Source organism: Dama dama, chromosome 11 (assembly GCF_033118175.1).
Source record: "Dama dama isolate Ldn47 chromosome 11, ASM3311817v1, whole genome shotgun sequence".
Lineage (NCBI taxonomy): Eukaryota > Metazoa > Chordata > Mammalia > Artiodactyla > Cervidae > Dama > Dama dama.
In genome coordinates, this window is record NC_083691.1 from 83,957,462 (window position 1) to 83,980,861 (window position 23,400).

The 23,400-nt window shown below is 36.0% G+C and overlaps 1 protein-coding gene across 3 annotated transcripts in view; it reads left to right on the top strand.

Moving 5' to 3' along the window:
• The window catches only part of HEATR5B (HEAT repeat containing 5B), a 94,863-nt gene that overhangs the window by 61,824 nt on the left and 9,639 nt on the right, over nucleotides 1-23,400 (top strand). For all 3 annotated transcript variants that reach the window (XR_009694805.1, XM_061155586.1, XM_061155587.1), the window contains 6 exons: nucleotides 2,340-2,408; nucleotides 10,390-10,569; nucleotides 17,349-17,586; nucleotides 18,709-18,963; nucleotides 20,511-20,638; nucleotides 22,924-23,068. Coding sequence is in view for 2 of the 3 variants with exons in the window: in XM_061155586.1 (XP_061011569.1) it covers nucleotides 2,340-2,408; nucleotides 10,390-10,569; nucleotides 17,349-17,586; nucleotides 18,709-18,963; nucleotides 20,511-20,638; nucleotides 22,924-23,068 (1,015 nt within the window). In the remaining variant the exon portion in view is untranslated. The remainder of the gene's footprint in view (nucleotides 1-2,339; nucleotides 2,409-10,389; nucleotides 10,570-17,348; nucleotides 17,587-18,708; nucleotides 18,964-20,510; nucleotides 20,639-22,923; nucleotides 23,069-23,400) is intronic.

The following is a 23,400-nucleotide window of genomic DNA, read 5'->3' on the forward strand; positions in this document are numbered from 1 at the left end:
TTTGGACCTGTAACCTATTTATTCATGTACCATGTTTATGCTTTTTCCCATTGTCTGTTACATAGTTAGGATCAGTTCACAGCTGAAGGAACAATAATATAAAACTTGTCACTATTTTTAAGTCATGAGGTAGTATTAGTGATAAAACTAGAATAGATGTTCCAGCCTGGCTTTCCATTCTTATGTTTAGATTTTTAGTCATGCCATTTTAAAGATAAAAGGAACATTTAAAGAGTGTTGTGGATTTACTGCCTTTATTTTTATATGTCAAGACTTGATAAGCATTTTTAAAAATAAAAAGCAATTGTCTTTTGTATGCTGAAGGATAAATTAACTTTTAGTAGCAGTGAAAACTATTACCAAAAGAACTGTATGTTTGAAAAGATTTTTTTTTATACTCTAAACAGATATACTTGTTTCTCCTGAAATTTATATCTGTATTTATGTTCTTCAAAGGAGGCACAATAGGGACTTCCTGGTGACCCGGTGATTAAGATACTACACTTCCACTGCAGAGGTTACAGTTTCCATCCCTGGGCCACATGCAGCATCCCGCGCCCCCCGCCCCCCCAAATAAAAGGATGCACAATGGATGTAATCCTAAAAATGGTGGATTATGTGAAGGAGTGAGAAACTTGTTAATAAGAAAGGAATAAGCTATTTTTTTCCACTGTGATTATACCAAAATCGTGGCTTCAGTCACATCGTACCTTATCTAACATCTATGCGCAAACATACACAAAATTAAAAAGTGTGGATAATGTATAGTCCATTTTTTTCCATTATAAGTATAGGTAAAGAAGTTATACTTTCTAGTCCAAATGGCTATAGAACACTTTTGTATAATGATTTACTCTCAAATACCCAATCTATCAGAATGGTCTCTTTTTTTTTTTTAATCTTCCTATTTAGAAATAATTAAAACCTACAGAAATAATTGCAAGAATAGTATAAAAAGACCTTGTCTTATACCCTTCATCCTTCATTCACATTTGCCAATTGAGAATTTTGCCTCATTTGCTTTAACGTTTTCTCTTTCTCTCTCTGCTCACAACATACACTCTCTCAGCTTTTTTTTTTTCTGGAGTTGTTTAAAAATAAATTATCAAAATCATGTATCTTTACTCTTGAGCACTTTAGTCTGTGTTTCCAAAAGACAAGAAAGTTGTCTTACATAACCACAGAACAGTTATCAACTTGAAGAAATTCAACATTGATGTACTACTTTTATATAATCTGTCATATTCCAGGTTTATCAGTCAACCCAATAATATGTTTTATAATATATTCTCTTTCTCCTTCAGTGTGAGACCTAATAGCACCTCTGAAGTACGATTACTACAGTTGATCATTGAAATGCAAATACTGGTTACTTGCCATGTGTGTTTAGTCACTGAGAGGGATGCTTATTTGATTTCCAAACTCCTGTTCATAAGCCTTAGTGACTGAATCTCTAGTGTAAGGGGAGAAATCTCAAATTAGGAGTTGACTATATCTAATTCCTTATTCACATCATACGTATTAAATCTAATATAGCCAAGAATCTGTGACTGATACTGGCTTATTAAAATAAAGCAGTAAGCAGAGTGGACCTGGTTAGTACTTGGCTGGAAAACTAAAGCTCATATTCCTTCATTTATTACTCTGAGAGACGTACATAAATTAGTATTTCTTAAGCAACTTTCTTTTAAGACATCTTGTTTTGAAGTGAAATGATTTTTAAGGTCTTTTAGTGACTCTGTGAATTTTTAGTACTACTCAGTTATTTAAGGAAATTGAACTTTTAAAATAACCTCAGTTATATGAGATTTGTCCAGGAGGTAAACACTGTTAGAAGTATGTTCAAGAATATGTAGACAGGAGAAAAATAGCAATTTTCTCTTATCTGTGGGAACATGTGGCTTTGTCAGAAAATCCCATGTACTATTAAAAATAAATGAAAAAGAAAAAAAAATGAAAAAGAAACAAAATTAATTACTTATTTGATATACAATTCGAACAGATTAGATAATGATAATCTCCTGGAAAGCAAAAGAAGAATGGTATGATTGAGTTTATTGTTATCAAAAAGAGAGATAAGAGACATGATAAAAAGGAAAGGAACAAAGATGTGTCCTGTGTGTTTTCATCTCCAAAGACATAAGAGATTTCCTCAGTTCAGTCCTTCAGTTTGTATCCGACTCTTTGCGACCCCATGGACTGCAGCACACCGGGCTTCCCTGTCCATCACCAACTCCTAGAGCTTACTCAGACTCATGTCCATCAAGTTGGTGATGCCATCCAACCATCTCATCCTCTACTTATCTTTAAAAATAAAATGCTTGTACTCATTTTTCTAGGTGGGAGCTGCCCTAAGACCAGCCTTTTCACAAGATACCCCATCAGACATAATAGCAAAAGCTTGCCAGGTAAGAAGAAAAATAGAATTTTCTATATTCATCTTCTATAAATTTATAGATACCTTAGAACTTTAATTCCAAGAGAGAAAAATGAAATAGTATTAATTTTTATCTCAGAAATATAGCAGTGACAGTTTCCTTTTTTATCCTCTATGAAATGATGAAGTAGTAACTACTAATCACAACTTTAAAAAAAAATTTTATGCTTTAGCTGAGGTCACAACTTTGGAATACATAGCTCTTATGTTGTCCTATAGTAAATGGAGATGTAAAAGTCCTAAGACGGACTAGAGTAAAATCTACAATAATTAAAGAATATATAGTAATGGTAAATAGGTAGTAAAAAGGTTTTTTTTTGACCACAGGTTGTAAAAATTCTCCAAGTTTCTGTGTATTAAATTATCCTAAAGATAATTTTGCAACATGGCAATTTCATTGCAAAATTAATCCCAGGGGATTATTCTCAAACTATTGTATCTGAAGAGAGTTACAAAAGCACATATGTTCCTACCCATTCAGTAAGTTTGTCTTTTTCATGCTCCATCCTGAAAAAGGATTTGTGCACTAAGCTCTAAACTTTCAGAAAATCTGATTCTTTATCTGCTAACCTAAGGATAGAAGAGGAACAAGTCTGTCCTTCCCAGTTTTTTGGAGTACAGGGCTGTAATCCATCTTTATTGCTTAGGATTCATAGTCAAGCGACATGTGGCCTCTATGCAGAGAATGTCCTGCTGTTTGCAATGACAAGTTTGAAATTCTGACTTTAGTCTCTCTGTGGATAAATGAGTTGCCTCCTCCTCCTGTTAGTGTTTATTTCTTTGAAACCTGCTGTCTTAATGGTGGTCTTCAGAGAAATGAACTTCTCCCACCAACAGCAGACCAGAGAGGGAAGATGAGGGAGTGTTGTTTAAGACGGAAGCTTGGGGATCATGGTACAAACCTTGGAGATAGAGTAGGTAAGCCATTTGGATTGGGATACTGGCACACAAGCATCAGAAGTGGCAGTCAATGTATAAAATAAATGTATCATGGTGGTGTTTCAGATTGTGATTTTTAAACACAACAAAACCTCCTACAAAGCTCCTGATGATCAGAAAAGCAAAGGTGATTAGAACTTCATCTTGTGAATGATTAGTATAAAAATTCCATGTTAGTAAATTTGCCTTAAACTTATTTCTTAGATGGCTGTGCTTTCTCTGTAAGAAGTGTCTTCTTTTCTAGTGGCAGGCTTAAAGTTTGACCACCTATCCTTCTGTTTCTGGGTAGAAACCTGCTTTTGAAATAGCTGGAGCACTGGGTTGCAAGTTCCTTTCATTAAAGTTACCGAAGGAATTGGCTTTGGGCAGGTGATGAATCTCGGCATCTCTGCTTGTTTACTAGAGTAAAATCATGTTGAACCTGAAAATCAAGTATTAATAATTCTGAGAAATTATAGGAAAACCCTCAAATGTTTTCAATTAAGGACAATTGAGGACAGTAATCAGTAAGTTAAAAAAATCATTTAAAGCAGAGTTGGAATCATAAGCATAATACATACTTTGGATATTTTATTTCAACCTGAAGTTTATAAGTGTACGTTCATTCACTTATCTTTTTCTTTTTCATTCTCCACTTTTTTGATACAAGGCCAAAGTCTTTCCTCGTAGTATGATTTTGTTGATTCAGTGTTGCTTTTTCTTTCTTCATGAACCAAATCTGTAATGCAGTGTCTGTAGTTTCTGGTTTCATTTTCTTTAATGTGGAGAAAGTACTTAGGTTTTTGCAAGGCAAACAGTGCCAAATTCTTGATTTTGACAGTTTTCCTCAACTTTACTTATGCTTCTACCAAACTTCAAAGTACCAAGTATCTCCAAAGTGATATTTTCTTTAGGAAGAACAACTTTTATTTTCACAGTTATATTTAATTACTTTTTGCTTTAAATTTCAGTGAATTTTCAGCATTGTGTGACTGGCTTTTTTTTTTTTTTTGCCATCTGTATTGGCAATAATCAGTTTTTAAATGTCCTTATTGAATTTTATTTAAATTAGTTTTGAATTCTTAGAGAATAAGATTATAAGAGAATGAAAGAGTTTATACATATATTTACTCTTAACTTTTTTAAAGTTTCAAGTGTAGGAATACAACCCATTAACCCAATTGAATATCCAGATGCTCTGAAAACCTGAAGCTTTTTCATAATTTATTTGGTAACAAAACCTGAGCTGACTGTATTCACTCAACCCTTGACATGAAGTTGAGTGAAATGATAGTGTTGATTGATCTCAATTAGTGTGATTCGTAGTACATTTCATTCTGGAAGTATCTGTGTGTTAATTGTAGGATGCTACTACACGTCTTGCTTAATCCCTTAATTAAGTTCATGTACCTTACTACCCTTTAGGGTATAATGTTGTGAATTGTGCAACACATTACCTAAGGATTTCAGGTAAGAAAGTGAGGACCTGTAACTGCTGAGTAAAGTGGGCACTGTCAGACAGCTTCTTTCTTTCAGTAGCTTTTGTCTTTTTGTTTTGTTGATGGTCTCATTTGCCATGCAAAAGCTTTTAAGTTTAATTAGGTCCCATTTGTTTGTTTTTGCTGTATTTCTTTTGCTTTAGGCGGTAGATCCAAAAAAATATTGTTGCAGTTTGTGTCAAAGAGTATTCTGCCTGTATTTTCCTCTAGGACTTTTATAGTAACAGGTCTTACATTTAGGTCTCTGATCCATTTTTGAGTATATTTTTGTTCAGTTCAGTTCAGTTGCTCAGTAGTGTCTGACTCTTTGCAACCCCATGGACTGCATCATGCCAAGCTTCCCTGTCCATCACCAACTCCCAGGGCTTTCTCAAACTCATCTCCATCAATTCTGTGATGCCATCCAACCATCTCATCCTCTGTCATCCCCTTCTCCTGCCTTCAATCTTTCCCAGCATCAGGGTCTTTTCCAGTGAGGCAGCTCTTCACATCAGGTGGCCAAAATATTGGAGTTTCAGCTTTAGCATCAGTCCTTCCAGTGAATGTTCAGGACTGATCTCCTTTAGGATGGACTGGTTGGATCTCCTTGCAGTCCAAGGGACTCTCGAGAGTCTTCTCCAACACCACAGTTCAAAAGCATCAATTCTTCAGTGCTCTGCTTTCTTTATAGTCCAACTCTCACATCTGTACATGACTACTGGAAAAACCATAGCTTTGCCTAGATGGAACTTTATCGGCAAAGTAATGTCTCTGCTTTTTAATATGCTGTCTAGGTTGGTCATAGCTTTTCTTCCAAGGATCAGATGTCTTTTAATTTCATGGCTGCAGCCTCTGTCTGCAGTGATTTTGTAACCGCAGAAAATAAAGTCTCTCACTGTTTCCACTGTTCCCCCATTTATTTGCCATGAAGTGATGGAACCGGATGCCATGCTCTTTGTTTACTGAATGTTGAATTTTAAGCCAGCTTTTTCACTCTCCTCTTTCACTTTCATCAGGAGGCTCTTTAGTTCTTCCCTTTCTGCCATAAGGGTGGTATCACCTGTATATCTAAGGTTATTGATAATTCTCCAGGCAGTCTTGATTCCAGCTTGTGCTTCATCCAGCCTGGCATTTTGCATGATGTACTCTGCATGTAAATTAAATAAACAGAGTGACAATATACAGCCTTGATATACTCCTTTCCTGATTTGGAACTAGTCTGTTGTTCCATGTCCGGTTCTAACTGTTGCTTCTTGACCCACACAAGGTTATTTTTTGGTATATGGTTCTTGTATATGTTATTTTTGTATATGGTGTTAAAGAATGTTCTGATTTCATTCTTCTACATCTAGCTGTCCAATTTTCCTGGCACCATTTATCGAAGAGACTGTCTCTTCTCCATTATATATTCTTGCCCCCTTTATCTTCGACTGTAAGTGTGGCTTATTTATGGGCTCTCTGTTCTGTTCCGTTGATCTCTGTGTCAGTTAGTTTTTGTAGCAATACTATACTATTTTGGTGACTGTAGCTTTGTAGAATAGTCTGAAGTCAGGGAGTGTGATTCTTCCAGTACTCTTTTTCTTTGTCAAGTTTGTTTTAGCTATTCAGGATCTTTTGTGTTTCCATATAAATTTTTAAATTATTTGTTCTAGTTCTGTGAAAAATGTCACTGGTATTTTGATAGGGATTGCATTGAATTTGTATATTGCTTTGAGTAGTATGGTAATATTAACAATATTAATTCTTCCAAACCAGGAACACGGTTTATCATGCCATCTGTTGTATCATCTTCAGTTTCTTTCATCAGTGTCTTATAGTTTTCCAAGTATAGGTCTTTTACCTCCTTATGTAGGTTTATTCCTAGGTATTTTATTCTTTTTGATGCAGTGGTCAATGAGTTGTTTTCAGTTTCTCTTTCTGGTAGTTCTTCATTAGTATATAGAAATGCAACAAACTTCTGTATATTGTTTTGCATCCTGAAACTTTACTGAATTCATTGATGAGCTGTAGTAGTTTCCTGGTAGCATATTTAGAATCTTCTATATATAGTATCATGTCATCTGCAAGCAGGGAGAGCTTTACTTCTTGTTTTCCAATTTGAATTCCTTTTATTTCTTTTTCTTCTCTAATTGCTGTGGCTAGGACTTCCAAAACTATGTTGAATAAAAGTGGCAAGAGTAGACATACTTGTCTTGTTCCTAATCTTAGAGGAAATTCTTTCACTTTTCACTGTTGAATATGGTGTTAACTGTGAGTTCATCATATATGACCTTTTTAAGTTGAGGTTTCTACTGTGTTGGAACACAGTTGTTCCTCCTGTGTTCACTTTCTGGAGAGCTTTTTTTAATCACAAATGGATTTTGAACTTTATCAAAAGTTTTTTCTGTTATCTATTGAGATGATCACATAGTTTTTATTCTTCAGTTTGTTAATGTGTATCACACTGATTGATTTGTAGATATTGAAGAATCCCTGTTATCCCTGGGATGAATCCCAGTTGATCATGGTGTATGACCCTTTTAATGTGTTGTTGGATTTGGTTTGATAATATTTTGTTGAGGATTTTTGCATTTACATTCATCAGTTATATTGACCTCTAATTTTCTTTTTGTGTGGTCTATTTGTCTGGTTTTGGCCTCAGGGTGATGCTGGTCTCATGGAATGAGTATGGAAATAACAGATTTTTAGTCAAGTTGTTTCCATTGAAAATACTGATTTGAGGACTTCGTTGGCAGTCTGGTGGTTAAGATTCCACACTTCCAGTGCAGGGGGCACAGGGTTGATCCCTGCTCTGGGAACTAAGATCTCATATGCTGTGTGGCATGGCCAAAAAAAAAAAAGTACAGATTTTAAAAGCTAATAACTTAGAACTCATACACAAAACAAATGGTAGACAACCTATTGAATGGGAGAAAACATTTGCAAATGCTGCTGCTGTTGCTGCTAAGTCGCTTCAGTCGTGTCTGACTCTATGTGACCCCATAGACGGCAGCCCACCAGGCTTCTCTGTCCCTGGGATTCTCCAGGCAAGAATACTGGAGTGGGTTGCCATTTCCTTCTCCAATGAATGCATGCATGCTAAGGCGCTTCAGTTGTGTCCTACTCTATGCGACCCTATGGACAGCAGCCCACCAGGCTCCTCTGTCCACAGGATTCTCTAGGCAAGAATACTGGAGTGGGTTGCCATTTCCTTTTCCATTTGCAAATGATATGACCAATAAGAGGTTAATATCCAAAATATATAAATAATTCATACAACTCAACATCAAAACAAACAACCAGATTAAAAGCTGGATGGAAGTACTGACTAGACATTTTTCCAGAGAGAAAATGCAGATGGCCAATAGGCACATTAAAAGATGCTCACCATCACTTATCCTCAGAGAAATGAAAATCAAAGCCACAACTAGGTATCACCTGACACCAGTCAGAATGACTATCATAAAAAAGAAAAATACAAAAATAGCAAACATTGGTGAAGATGTGGAGAAAAGGGAACCCTCATAACTGTTGGTGGGAATGTAAGTTGGTGCAACCTCTGTGGAAAACAGGTTTCTCAAAAAATTTAAAATAGAGTTATCTTGTGACCCAATTGAGTTTATATCCGAAAAGAACAAAAATACTAATCTGAAAAGAGTCATGCACCTCAGTGTTCCTAGCAGCATTATTTACAGTTGCCAAGATTTGGAAGTGGTCTAAGTGTCCATCAGCAGATGAATAGAGAAGATGGAATGCTACTAAGTCATAAAAAGGAGTGAGATTTTGCCATTTGCAGCAACATGGATGGACTTGGAGGGCTTTATGCTAACTGAAGAAATTCAGAGAAAGATATATACTGTATGCTGCCATTTATATGTGGAATCTAAAAAATATAATAAACTAGTGAATGTAGCAAAAAAGAAACAGACCTATAGATACAGAACAAACTAGTAGTTACCAATCGGGAGAGGGAAGGGAAGGTGGGGCAATTTTGGGGTAGGGGCAAAATAAAAACCCTGGTAATTATGAGATTATGTGAAATCATAGATGAAAATTGTGAAGCACAGTGGAATTTTAAGACTCTTTCATTTAATTTAAAAAAAAGTTGGCACTATCAGGCAACCCCTCTTTCTTGACATTCTTCCTTTGTTTTCAGTATCACCACACTTGCCTATTTCTCTATTGCTTTTCTGGCATTTTCTTCTCAATTTCTTTCATTGTTTATTTTTACTCTGTCTCTCCCTTAAGTTTAATTATTTTCCCTGTGTTCTATCCTTATGGATTTATCCTTATCCTTTTTTTTAATACCTGACCTTGAACAAAGTCACCTAGCACTTTAGTGATCACTTTTGCCTGGAGAATTCCTAGATCTACCTAGTTACCTTTGTATTTGCTCCTGAAATCCAGACCCAGGTTTCCAACTGCCCACGAACTCAGCATGTCATAATTTAGTTCACAGTCAAAATCATGCTGCTCTGAAACTTCTCATCTCTACCACACTTCTCTGTATTCTTAAATAGTGGTATCACCTATCTTGCATTCATCCAAGTTAGAAGCTTTGACAATCAAAATTTGGTAATCATCACCTCTCACTGTTTACATGTCCCTGCTTTCACCCCCTAAAAGTACATAATTAGTTTTCAAACCTTGTGATTTCTACTTCCAAGTCATTCTCAAATGCCTGTCCCTTGTCATTTGATTCCATATCATCTCTGTCCAGTGGCGTTATAACAGTCATGTAGCTGAACACAGTGCTTACTATCCAAACACATGTTTTCCTGTGTTTATTGATAGTATTTGAGCAGTTTTCCTAAAGCACAATTCTAATAATATTCCCCTGCTCAGAAGCCTTAGAAACTCATGATTGCCTGCAGGAAAAGTCTGCTGAATTCAGTTCACATGGAATTTAAATTGTACTGTAACCTAATCCTAGTTAATTTTCCTAATCTTTTTTCTTCCTTCACCAAACTCCTCTCTATCTGTATACACAAAACTTCCTGATATCTAAACATTCCCATTTCTCGTGCTAGAATTAATCTCTTCTTTCTCTCTTTTTAAGTGTAGTATGACAGTCATAAAACGTTCTTATGTGTTCATTTAACCTGTGTTTATTTACTTGAGGAGAGGGACTAGATTTTTTTTCCCTTTACCTTTTTGTTTCTTTTAAACTTCTCTGCATAACTCAGAATAACCTTTTGACTACAGTAAACAGAAATGTTGAATTAAAGAATTATTTGTGACTGAACTGATTTGGGTTCAGATTTTTTTTCTGTTAAAATTTTTGAGAATTTTGATAGTGGAAACATGGTAAGTAAATATTGTTTTGTTTTCTACATAGGAGTATAATAAGTTCCATACTTGCTATTGATTTTTTATTAAAAAAAACAAAGCAAAACATAGCATTGAAGGATTTTGTTTTGTTCATTGGTTTTGTTCTGTATTGGTTCCCCCTAGGAAAAAAATCATATTAACGTCAGCCTTTTATATGTTTAATATTAACTTTTTAATATAAAAATAAGAGTTCAAAACAAACAAACAAAAAAAAGAGTTCTTTTTTCTTCTCCCCGCTTTGGCTAGGTGTGTAGTACGTGGATTGGAAGTGGAGTTGTCAGTGATCTCAATGATCTCCGTCGAGTACACAATCTGCTTGTTTCTTCACTGGACAAGGTTCAGGCCGGAAAAGGATCCTCCAGCCAGCTGTACCGAGAGAGTGCTACAACCATGGAAAAACTGGCTGTTCTCAAAGCATGGGCAGAGGTAACGGCAGCCTGTTGTTTTTAACTGTTTCTCCATCCATGAGAAAATGTTCCACTACTCCTGTAGGTAAAAAAATTTTGTTTGTTTTTTTTTTAAGCTGACCTTTGGAGTGCCTTAAAAAAAATTTGCTATTTGCTTTCTCACTGAAATACATATACATTTATGTCTCAAAAGAGCTCATATTGAACCTTTGAAAATTAGCATTTCTAAATAGTGTTTTTTTTCATTTATTTATTTTAATTGGAGGCTAATTACTTTACAATTTTATGGTGGTTTTAGCCATACATTGACATGAATCAGTTTAAAAACATCTATATTGAAGAAGAACTCTTCTTACTTACTATGGGAAAATTAAGTGGGGAAAACCTACAAATAATAGAAAACTAGAAAAAATTGTGCCAGGAATCTTTTATTTGATTAAATTTCAGGAGACTTGCTGCCACTCACTGATTAGGCTGTAGGAGTTTATTTTGTCATATGTTTTTTTTTTAATAGCTGTTTTTACCTCTTTTTATCACCACATTATTTTTAAAAATAATAATAATGTTTTAATTTCACTTTTCTAAATCCCTTCTGCTAGTTACTTTCAAATTCTGCATGTAGGTATTTCAAGTATCTCTTTATTCCTTCCTCTGCCAACTCAGTATCTTATTTCCCTATTTCCATGGTATCAGCAGCCTGGGACCACCCCACAGGCAATTGCTGGTTCAAAGCATACAACAGCCAGACAATCCAGTTTAGATAAAGGATCTCTGGGGTTTTGTGGATTCTTTTTTTTGTCACAGAAGAAAAAAAAGGGAAAATTAGAGCAATAAGATACTGTAGAAATTAGTTTTCTTTCTGTTTTTTAGATCAAGTTGTTTTCATAGAGTATCCCTGAGTGTTCATTTACTTTTACTGTGCTAGCATCTTTTGTCTTAGACGAGTAAAATAACATTCGCATCTGATAAAATGTCTGTTCTTACTGATAAAATCTTATCAAATTAATGCAAATGTATAATTTTAGGTGGAAAATAGTGTTAGAAAGATACTTATAATGTGATTGTTTTCTCACTTTGAGATTCACAGAAATTCTTTGTTATTTTTAACTAAACTAACTAATTTTAACTAAACTAACATATCTAATTTTTAACTAAAAGTTACTATTTTTCTTGTCTGTAGAAATTACATCCCAAATGATTGAATGATTTTTATTTTTAAAAAAATCTTTCAAAATTGTTGTTAATTCTCCAGCCCCATTCATTAATTTCCCAAACATAGAGACAGTTATGTAATTCGATAAGACCATTTGCCAGTTAGCTGGTTCTCTGCTGACTTGCATGAATGTGCTTGATTTACCTACTAGGTAGTCTGGCACAGTTCAGTATAAAAAGCATTAAATGTTGAATCACAGACCCTACAGCAAGTTCTGTCTCTATAATTCATCATCTTTTGTACTTTGATCAAGTGAGTTGATCTCTCAGATACTCAGTTTCTTTATCATAACATGGAAGTACAATAATATTTTCTAAAGTGACATGTATTAAAAAAAACCAAGTATTGTAACTGGCACTGAATAGAAAATAAATAGTTTTAACAAATTAGATGAAAATGTCATATAACTAATTAATGCACACTTTTGTTTGAAACTCTTTTCTTATTTTGGGTTAACTTGGTTCTATAATTAAATAATTTACACTTCAGCCCTCAGCCTATAATATTGTCAGGTAAATCTTTTCCTTGCTTAACTTCCTTTCCTTCATCTTTTTACCTCAAAAGACCCAACATATTCTAGATTTCTCTGTTCAAGATCTATCTTTGCTTCTGCTTTTTACTCAGAAAATAGAGGATGTTAGTTTTCCAGCTCCTCAGATTGTTACCTTCAGGTCTTGAGATCTATGTGAGTTGATAACTGTCCTTTTACCTGTGTGACCTTGGGTGAATTCTTTACCTGCTTTTCTAAACCTGGTTTCTCAGCCCTAAAACGTGGATAATAATTATGCACATTTCATAGAATTACACTGTGAAGTAAATGAGACTTCATTGTGAAGCAATGAGGACTTCATTCAATAACTACCTTATTTATATGCTCAGTGAATGCTGCCTGCTGTTATTAGTATGATTATTATTATTATTATTTTAAAGTTTCCCTCTCATCTAGGATTCCCTTTTCTCAATTTTCTTTCCTAATCTGATTCGTTCAGCAAAGTGTTAAATGAACATTAGCTCTGTGCCAGGGTAGCAGTTGATAATACAGTAGTGCACAAATCAGATGTTCCACACTTACTGAGGAAAACCAACTAGTGGACTAGCACGTGAGACAAAAATAATGAGTGTGACAGGAGAAGTGCAGACTGTTGGGAACACACAGCAGAGGCACCTACAATAGCCTGGGGGTTCAGGGGAGGCTTCCTGGGGAGAGCAACACGTAAGCTGGGACCTGGAGCATGAGCGCAGATGTTAGTAAGCGTGAGTCTGAGGAGGAGACTGTTCCAAGCTAAGTGCATTCAGTTTCCCCCCACTTCCATATCTCCCCGTCTCCCTTTGCATGCTCTTCCTCCCTCCTTACCTTCGTTGTTCCCCAACTCAGCTTCCTCTTCCGCTCACTCTCCTCGTCACATCTCAGTTCACTGAAGGAGTTTCAGTATCTTCACATCCTTGACTGCTGAGTCACCCACTTGTCAATCCCCTGCAATCTGGGTTTACTCTCACCACTCCACTGAAATTCCTGAAGTTACAAATGATATAATTCTCCAAATCACTGGACCCTTTTCAGTTTCTGTCTGACTTAGCCTTTCTGCAGCTTTTGATATTGTCTCCTCTGGAAACTCTCGACTTCCTGACCCTACTCCCTTGCTTCTCCTGTTTTCTTTTCATTGTTCATTCTTAGCATCACTTGCTGGCTTCTCTTTGCCTGCCGGCCCTTCAAATGTTGATATTTTTCTTGTCCTTTTTCTCGCTCTTCATACTTTATGGGTAACCACATCTACACCCACACCTTGTAGCTTTTACATGTGTATGAAATATTCTAAATCTACTTTCCTACTCAGACCTCTCTCCTAAATTCCAGTCCCATACTTTTAGCTATTTATTAGACATGTAGTAAGTACTGTGGTATTTACTATTGAAAAACATCTGCATGTAAATGGACCTACGCAGTTCAAACCTATGTTGTTCAAGGGTCAACATAGTATATAGCAAAACACTTTTCTAAAACCGTACCCATTAGTTTACCAGTTTATCCTAAGGAATATCAAGAGTATACACAGATGCTGTTGTGAGGATGTTTGTTGTGATGTTGTTTATCATTCTAAAGAAAAGCAAGTAAATGTATTCCTTGATCCAAAGATGATGGTATTAAATGAATAGGAAATTGAGTTAAAAATTATATACAAACATATTATTGTCTAAAAGACTGTGAATATGTATGTACAACGTGTCTAGCACGTTAACAGTATTACGTCTGGGTAGTAGGATTGTGTCTGGCTTTATTTTCTTCATTTTACTTGTGCATCTGATTTTTTTATACTTCTTGTGTACTTTCTCGTAAGAAAAATAATCCCCAAATTTTTTACAAAAACAAGTCAAAAAATATATTTTCATATTGCAGGTAGCAATGTAAAATATATGCCCCTTTTAGAAAGCATTTGACAGTGTTGTTCAGAGCCATGAAAGTATTTATAATCACTGACCCAGTCATTCCATTTCTGGGACTTTATCCTAGGGAAGAATATTCAAAATATGAAAAAGAGATGCTGACAAAAATGTTTGTTTGGAACACTCATAATGTGAAGAACTGAACACCTTTGTCGTCGAAAACTATGCCTCATCTTCTAAGATTCCCAGGGCTGAAAAGAATTTTAAAAAATATAAAATTTCAACTACAGGAAAACTGTTAGATGTATAATGTCTTCTATTACTGCTATTAAAAATAATAGTTATGAAGACTAGTATTTATATGGAAATCCTTTTATAAACAGTTAAAATTAAATACAAAATTCTCTGTACAACAAAATTACAGCTTGGTTGAATGTGAAAACCTGGAAATTAGGATTATGAGTAATTTTAGGTACTCATTTTTAAACTTTTTATGGTGTACTTTTAAGTTTTTATTTATTTATTTTATTTGTGGCTATGCTGAGTCTTCATTGCCGCTTGAGCTTTTCTCCCATTGCAGCGAACGGGGGCTACTCCCTTAGTAGTGGTGTGTGGGCTTCTCATCGCAGTGGTTTCTCTGGTTGTGGAGCACAGGCTTTAGAGTGTGCAGGCTTCAGTAGTTGTGGGCACGGGCTTGGTTGCTCCATGGTGTGTGGAATCTTTCCAGACCAGGGCTTGAACCCGTGTCTCCGGCTTTGACAGGTGGATTCTATACCACTGAGCCACCAGGAGGCCCACAGTATAATTTTTTAAATAAAAGTTGAGGAAAAGTACATACATGTGACCTTTAAATCCTGCATTGACTCTACGTCCCCATTACCAACAGAGTAAAATCTTCAGCTCCTTCTGCCTTGTATGCTATGCTCAGTCTATTACCGAACACTGGGAATTTGCTTGGAATGCCTTGCCATTTCCTGTCTCTTGTGCTCTTGCTCTTGATACTCTGCCTGCCTGGAATCCCTACTTCCATCTTTGCCTGTCAACAGATGAACTTTTGTCTTTGAACTGTGTCTTGCCTTTTCGTTTTCCATTAAGATTCTTTATCTTTGGTGCTGCCTGTGATTCATTCATTACACAAACCACAAGTGCTCATTAGGTACCAGGCAGTGGATGTGGTCACAGCTCATAGTGAGATGGGAAGATAGGTCATTTAAAACAAATTTTAAAAAATGTCCCTTCTCTCACCTCTTTTTCACTCTTCTATCATTGTATCAGTCTGTGAGTTCATGGCAGTGAAAACCACATGTGATTTGTCTTTGTTGCCTCAGATCCAAGCACAATAGCAAATGCAAGGCAAGAGTAGGTACCTAAGAAGAATTTGATGAGTGAATGGCTGAGTATACTTACAGTGTTTATTGAAAGAGACATTTTCTTAAAATATCAACATTATAATAAATCTAAGGGAAGAAAACAAGCTTAAAACTACTAAAAGTATGAATATGATATGTTTATAACTTGAGATTCAAAGTCCCTATTCCAAAAGTTAGATGGTTTATGCTTCTAAATTGTCAGGTGTCAGTATGACTAACCGACTATAACTAACTGATATATAAGGCCACCACCGTGTTAAGGAATGCTTCTTCTCAGAAACGAAGATTCATTGTTTCCTGTCATCATTGTCTAAACTTAGTCAATTACTGTGCCATAGCTGTCTGCTTGTTGTAGGGATAGAGATAAGACCGTGTCATCAAGAAGTATCCCTGGTTCAGATACACAGACATCCTCTTACGTACAATGGAAATAACTGTGTATGGCAAACATTTTTCTAAAGATACCACGTGCAATTTTCTGTGGTTCTCTTACTCCCTTGACTGCTCCCCCCCGCCACTTTTTTTTTGCTTTTTCATGAATGTGTAATTCAGCTAGGTGCCGGTTGCCAAAGCCAAAATGTATCTACAACTACAAAAGAATACAAACAAAAATAACTTCAGCAAAGAATCTTTAAGATTGTATTTTCAGAAGTTGTTATTATATATCCTTTTGGTTTACAAAGTGGAGAGAATCTCCATCAGCCTGGAAGGACGTTGCGGTTGAGCCGTCCAGAAGAAAACCTACCATGTCCACTGCTTTGGCAAAACCTCAGATGCATGGCCTCCTGGCCAAACGTCTGTGATTTCATATTGTTGGAGCATTCATGGTCTCCCTGGGGTTTGCAACTTTCTATAAGTTTGCTGTGGCTGAATGAAGAAAGAAGGCATATGCAGATTTCTACAGAGATTATGATTCCATGAAAGATTTTGAGGAGATGAGGAAGGCTGGTATTTTTCAGAGTGCAAAGTGATTTGGAATATAAAGAATTTCTTGGGTTGAGTTCCATGGAAGTTTGTCACTTTCCTGTGCTCCTGAACTATGAAACTGTGACTATCTGGGGTGAGAAATAGTCTCTCAATAAATAAACAATTAACAAATACTGTGGGAAGAAACAAAACAAAGTGGAGAGAAAAGATACAGATAATATATATAGCCAGTAAATTATATTATTCTTGGCTAAACTATCTGTTACAAGGACTAGATTGCTAAATATCACTTAAGCAGTCTAAAAGAAGGGATTTTGGAGGATATTAGTGGAAATCCAGGTTGTGGTTTCTCTTTCCCCACCCCTTAGCTTTTTTCTTTGAATGCAGTCTGATTGTGTATAATAAGCTGGTGAAAGCAAATGCAGTAAACAGGAAGTTATACCCTATGGCAAAAAAAAAAAAAGAAAACCACATATAAAGGGGGGCTTTGTAAAGTAGAACAAGAGAAACCAGAAAAAATTCAGAGAACCCTACTCAAGGAATGTGCTGTGAGAGCAGTAGTCAGAAGTCAGATCTATTAAAAAAAAAAGATTGCCTCCAAAATAGGTGGGATTATTCTTTTGAGGATATCAGGGAATTCTGAAGTTGCATACTTTCTACTAATAGTACTCGGTTATTTGCGATGATTCAACTGTATCATGGTGGTGGTGGTTTGGTCGCTAAGTCGTGTCCAACTCTTGCGACCCCATGGCTGATAGCCTGCCAGACTCCTCTGTCCATGGGATTTCCCAGGCAAAACTACTGGGGTGGGTTACCAATTCCTTCTCCGTATAATCGTAACAGCTTAGAATATGTTATTTCTTAATATTATATCTTGTTCTTTTCTCCTCGTGAATATCTTACCAGGTCTATGTGGTTGCTATGAATATTAAAAAAGAAGCAGAGTCGAAACCAAAGAGAGCAGTTAAAAATACTGATGACGATGACGATGATGACAGTACCATAGATGAGCTGCCGCCAGATAGTTTAATAACACTCGTCCAGCCTGAACTGCCAATACTCAGTCGCCTGTGGTTGGCAGCATTAAAAGACTACGCGCTTTTAACTTTACCAGCTGAATTTGCTAGTCAGCTCCCCCCAGATGGTAAGTAAGTACTGCGTTCAGAGTTTTGCTTTTAATGGAGTTCAGAATAGTAATTAAATAAAATGGAATTGGTGGAGACTGGCCACAACAGTAATAATAACATCTTAAATTTCTGTGAACTTAAACTTGATATTCTGTCCGTACTGAAGTTATAAATTCAAATACGGCATTAAACTTACTTGTCAGCCCAAGCAAAAGCTTTCTCACTGTTACAATAATAACCGTCTGAGCTGGGGTACTGTAAATAACTGTGTAAGGAGTTATTATGCATAACCATGATGAGGTATACTGCTGTGTTGGTCTGTATGTGTGTGGCAGGGCAGATGTGGAAGTCCTCTGTTTGATAGTAAAAGCAGGAAGAGGGGAAGAATTTGCAGAAGAGTGGAGGAAAAAAAAAAAAAGAGAGAGACAGAGTTCCCTGGCTGTAAGAGAAAGGAAAGGTGATGAGGGTTTTAAGAGTTGTTGGCGACAGTAAAGGGGAAGCCTGTGACCATGGGTGGAGCAAGGTAGAGGGCACTCAAAGGCGTGGGCACTTGCAGAGGAAAGGCTGGAAATGCTGGCATCAATCACGGGGAAGTGATAGGCACTCCAGGTCAGCAGCTGTAGGAATGACGTCGGTTTCAGAGACCCTTGGGAGAAACTCTTTGGCCAGATTCCTCTTTTATGTGTGCTGTGATCTGAATATTTGTATCACCTCAGAATGTATATGTTGAAACCTAATCGCTATTGTGATGGTATTAGGAGGTATGGGTCCTTTGGGAGGTGCTTTGGTCATGAGGGTGGAGCCCCTAGGAGTGGGAGTAGCCCGCTTGTAAAAGAGACCCCTCAGAGCCCGCAGCCCCTTCCACCTTCCACCTTGTGAAGACAGCAAGAAGGTACTGGCTGTCAGTCAGGAAGAAGGCCCTCACCCAACCATGCTGGCATCTTGACCTCAGACTTACAGCCTCCAGAACCATGAGAAATAAATTTCTGTTGTGTAGCCACTCAGTCTGTGCTATTTTCTTAAAGCAGCTCAAGTGGACTAAGACAGTATGTAACAGGTATTTTTAAAGGAAGTTGTTCTTAAATGAGTGAATACATATAATAGAAGTAATGTTTCTGATTGATTTGATTGTTTTATAGGTGGAGCATTTTATACTCCTGAGACTATTGATACGGCTAGACTTCACTATCGGAATTCCTGGGCCCCAATCCTCCACGCAGTGGCACTTTGGTTAAATAGCACAGGATTTACATGTTCAGAGTCAGCAGAAGCAGCAGCAATATCAGCTTTACAAAAACGTTCCATACCAGTCAATTTAAGCCAAGCATCAGGAGCAACACCTAGTGCTAAATCTTTGGCAGAAATTAACAAAGACAGAATGCATCTGATTTTAGGTAGGTGAGCCATGTTAATGTATCTCGAGATATATTACTTCTGAAAATGTGTATCTTGTAAGGGGAAAAAAACTGCTTTCTACCATCTTAAGTTCTGTGACTGGCTTAAGAATTAAACTGACATAAGACACATTAATAGGAGAAAAGCATATAAATTGATTTAAAACTTTTACATATACATAGGAGGAAAATGAAGACCTCGAGAAGCTTTTAAGTCTGAAAGATTGTATACAGTTTTACACGAACAAGAGTAAATTGTGGGGATCTGACAAGACAAAGGGCTGGGGCCAGGGATGATAAGTTGTACAGTAACTAAAAAGTATATGGGGGAAACTAATGGAAAATCGGGGCTTCCTTGATAGCTTAGCAACAAAGAATCTGCTTGCCGTGCAGAAGATGCGAGTTCGATTCCTGGTCTGGGAGGATCCTCTGGGGAAAGAAATGGCAACCCACACCAGTATTCTTGCCTGGGAAATTCCATGGACAGCAGAGCCTGGTGGAGTCACAGGAGTCAGACACAACTTAGCCACTGAACAACAGTAGATTGGGCTTATTTTAGTAGGTTTGTTTGGATAGGTCTATTTCAACATCGACTTGCAGTCTCAAGAAGTAAAAATATTCTTTCCCTGATACAGGGAGGGCATCTTTCTAATGAGAAATTTTATGACTTGCTTTTGGGTAGAAACAGGGTCAAAGACCCCTGCCTGCATCTGCGATTTCTCAAATGTGTTCAGCCAAGAAGGTGTATTTTGGTGTGGCATGTTTTTAACTCCTTCATATCTTTCATTTTAATGCCATGGAAAAAAATTTTACAGTATAGTTCAGTTAAGAAATAGTACAAAGAGGTGTTTTTTCTTAACACATTTTCTAAATTAACTGAATTTTTAATAGAAAAATTTAATTATTAAATTACTCCTTAAAAATTCTCTATCATGTTCACTCACTGAGCAATACTGAATAATTTTCAAGGAAAAAGTTAAACTTTTTTTTTTGTATGTTTTCTTTTTACTTGACACTTATTATCCTATGAGGAAATATAATATAAATTTATATTTACATTATAAGTGTAATACATAAATTGTGTATATATATATATTTACATATATACATATGTATATGTAAATGTATATATGCATATAAATATAAATGTAAAATTAAAGCAAATTTGAGTAATTGTTATTTATAATTGCTGTATAGATTCTCTTGGAACATTTAAGAATTTGCAATCATTTATCATAATCTTATAATTTTCATAAATTTATTCTTAATGTATTATTTTTAAATGTCTTTAAATAGCTTCTTAATCAACCTGATGACCTTGGAACTCCTCCACTTGCTTCCAGTGTGACTGTTAGCCTCATTCCAAGGCTGCAACCTATCTTAAGTTTGGCTGCTTACTTTGACAATAATTTTGAACTCACTTTAAGGCATTAATAAATATATGTTAAAGTGAGCTGTAAAATAAGTAGGTAAAAGAAAAAAAATGGTGTCAAAGCAACAAAGTGTTTTATATTAAGAAAGCTGTGTGTTTATATTGTATATTACAGGTGTGAGTATACAGTTCCTTTGTTCCCCAAGACCTGAGGAGCCTGTTGAACATGTTACAGCTTGTCTACAGGCCTTACACACCTTGCTAGATTCTCCTTATGCCCGAATCCATATTGCAGAAGATCAGGTGCAGTATATTTCTATAATAGATAATTTATGCTTTGTATTCATCATATTTATCTTAAGGTAATTTTCTCACATAGGAGATAAATATTATATAATAAGTGTTCAGGATTTTGGCTTCATCTAAGACCCTATATTGAATGTTGGATGACCAGACATGCTAGACTAGAGATCATCACTATGCCTTCTTTGATGAGTTCATCAGCAGTTAAATATAACTAAAAATGTAAGGGATCCCCTCAGTCCCAGTTAATGGTTCTGCTAGTAAAGGGCTGAGTTAATTCCTAAGGCTATTAAATAAATTTGGGATTTCCTGGTGGCTCAGATAGTAAAGAGTCTGCTGCAATGCAGGAGACCCAGGTTTGATCCCTGGGTTGGAAAGATCCCCTGGAGAAGGAAATGGCAAACCACTCCAGTATTCTTGCCTGGAAAATCCAAATAAATTATGTTACTTTTAAATGTTTAATTAAACTTGATCTCATTTAATAAGGTTTTTGCACTGGCTCAAGTACTCATTTAAGAAGTTTAATGAATTGTGTTTTCTAATTTTTGTATGGAATTTTTAGAGGATTTTATTCATGTTACAGTTCCAAGTTTCCACTGGATTTTTTTTTTTTAGGAAGTCTTTTATTTTCATAATAACCATTTCTTTGGACACCATCACTACAAATAGTACCTCTTGGGATAATTTTCTATAAAACACAAAAAGATAAAAAAAAAATAAAGTTCTTATTATTGTGTTCTCTTAAAGTTAGTTTTGTACATGATACTGCTCAATAAAAAAACAAAAAAACCCACATGAAACAAAACAAAGTATGTGCTGTGTGATTATAGGCGTCACTTACTGATGAACTCATCTTGTACTCCAGCCTTGTATTTTAAAGCTGGGCCTCAGCTAGACTATAGATTACCGCAAGAAACTTGAGGGTTGTTTTCAGATAGTCAAACCAATGAAGTTTAATCTGTGAATGAAGGTGTGTGACATGTTAAAATTGAAATAATTGGGTGTAAATGCAGTAGATTAAATGACATGGTTAAATGTGTATTTCATAAGTACAGTAGACATAAATTTGACCTCTCCATCAGTTTTATAGTGGTTGATTTTTAAGACATGAGAAGGGAGAAAGGAGGTCAGTTACGAGGCTATTTTCATAATTCCAGAGAGACAAATGAGTTCACTGGCCTCGGAAAACTGAATAAAAGAAGAAGGAAACAGGCCCAAGACTGGAACCTTAGGGATAAATAACAAGTAAGGGTTGAGGTGAGGGAAATTAATCAGCAGTGGAGACTACTGGAGAGGCAGGAGGAGAACCAAAGAGAACAGTTATCAAAGACAAGAGAGAGTGTCAAGGACAGACAAGTCTCAGAGGAGTAGAATCCAGAAGTCAGGACAGAAGAGAGTCCCAGGAGGTTATTGGTGACCTCAGGCAGAGCATTTTCTCAGGTGGATGGAGCCAGATTAGAGAAGTTTGAGGAGTGAATGAGGGGGTGAAGGGAGTGGCATCTTTCCATCTGGGAAGGGAAGAGGCAGGACAGAGACAGAAGAGATGATGGAGGCAGAGGGAAGGACATGAGGGTTTTCTGAGGTGTGGAGGGAAATTAGATAGGAAAGACTTGAGCAGCTGCTTTTATCGGGGAAGAGAAGCTTAGCTTAGCTTATCTATGATATATGGAATATGATTGGGGTCCTTGAAGAATCCTTGGGAAGTCAAACAGGATGGCATGGAAGCGTGTGAGAAAAGAATTCTCAGCCTCAGACAAGGGGCTCATCTTGATCTTAAGGAAAGAGGTAAAGATGGCTTTGCTTACAATTTAATTTTTTTCTCCCTCTCTGAAAGAGGGAGGTTCATTGGATGGGTTTGATGTGGAGATTGTGAGAAGCTTAAGTGAATAGTGAGTGGTTAAAGTTTGTAATAGTTCTGAGATGAATCTTGGAGCGACTTGTCAGCCTGCCTAGAATTTCTGGTGGACTACTCTTGAGTACGCGGAAATCATAGAAATCATAAATTTTAGTGGTACTGAACACTAGCAGTGCTGTTTAGTCCAAAAGAGAAAAGAAATATTTTAAGTGGAAAAATCATTTAAATATGTAATGAAGTAATTTTTGACTGAAAATATGTTGGGATGAAATATGACCATTTTTCAAGATTGTTATAGTATTTGCTGCATATTTTATGTATTAACTTTAGCTACCAAATCTATGTATTTTTATATGTATATTTTCCTAGATCTAATAATATAAATATATCCTTTAAATTAACTTGATTTGTCTCTATTAATTTATAATAGCTGATTGGTGTTGAGTTACTGAGTGTTTTACACCGCCTGTTGTTGACCTGGAACCCACCGTCTGTCCAGCTGCTGGTGACTGGAGTTGTACAACAGATCGTAAGAGCTGCTCAGGATTATTTGCAAGAAAAAAGAAACACACTAAGTAAGCACAAGAAATTATACTAACTTTAAAGTAGATTTATTTCTCTTCTAATTTTTCAAATATTAATGTCAGGAAGTTTTTAATGAAAAAATTTAACCATACATTTAAGAGATTGCAGTTGATTTTACTTTCATTAGAATGACCCAAATGAAAGTGCTCATATTCAACTATTTTTCACCTACAAAAGTGTTAACTTCATGTGTTTCAAGCCTAACATGTGTGTTACTCCTATTATGAAATACATTCCTATTAAAAATACCTAATAAAAATTTTATTTTTAGTAAAGTAAAGTAAAAAATGAATTGTCTGTTACATTTAAGGAGAGGTCAATA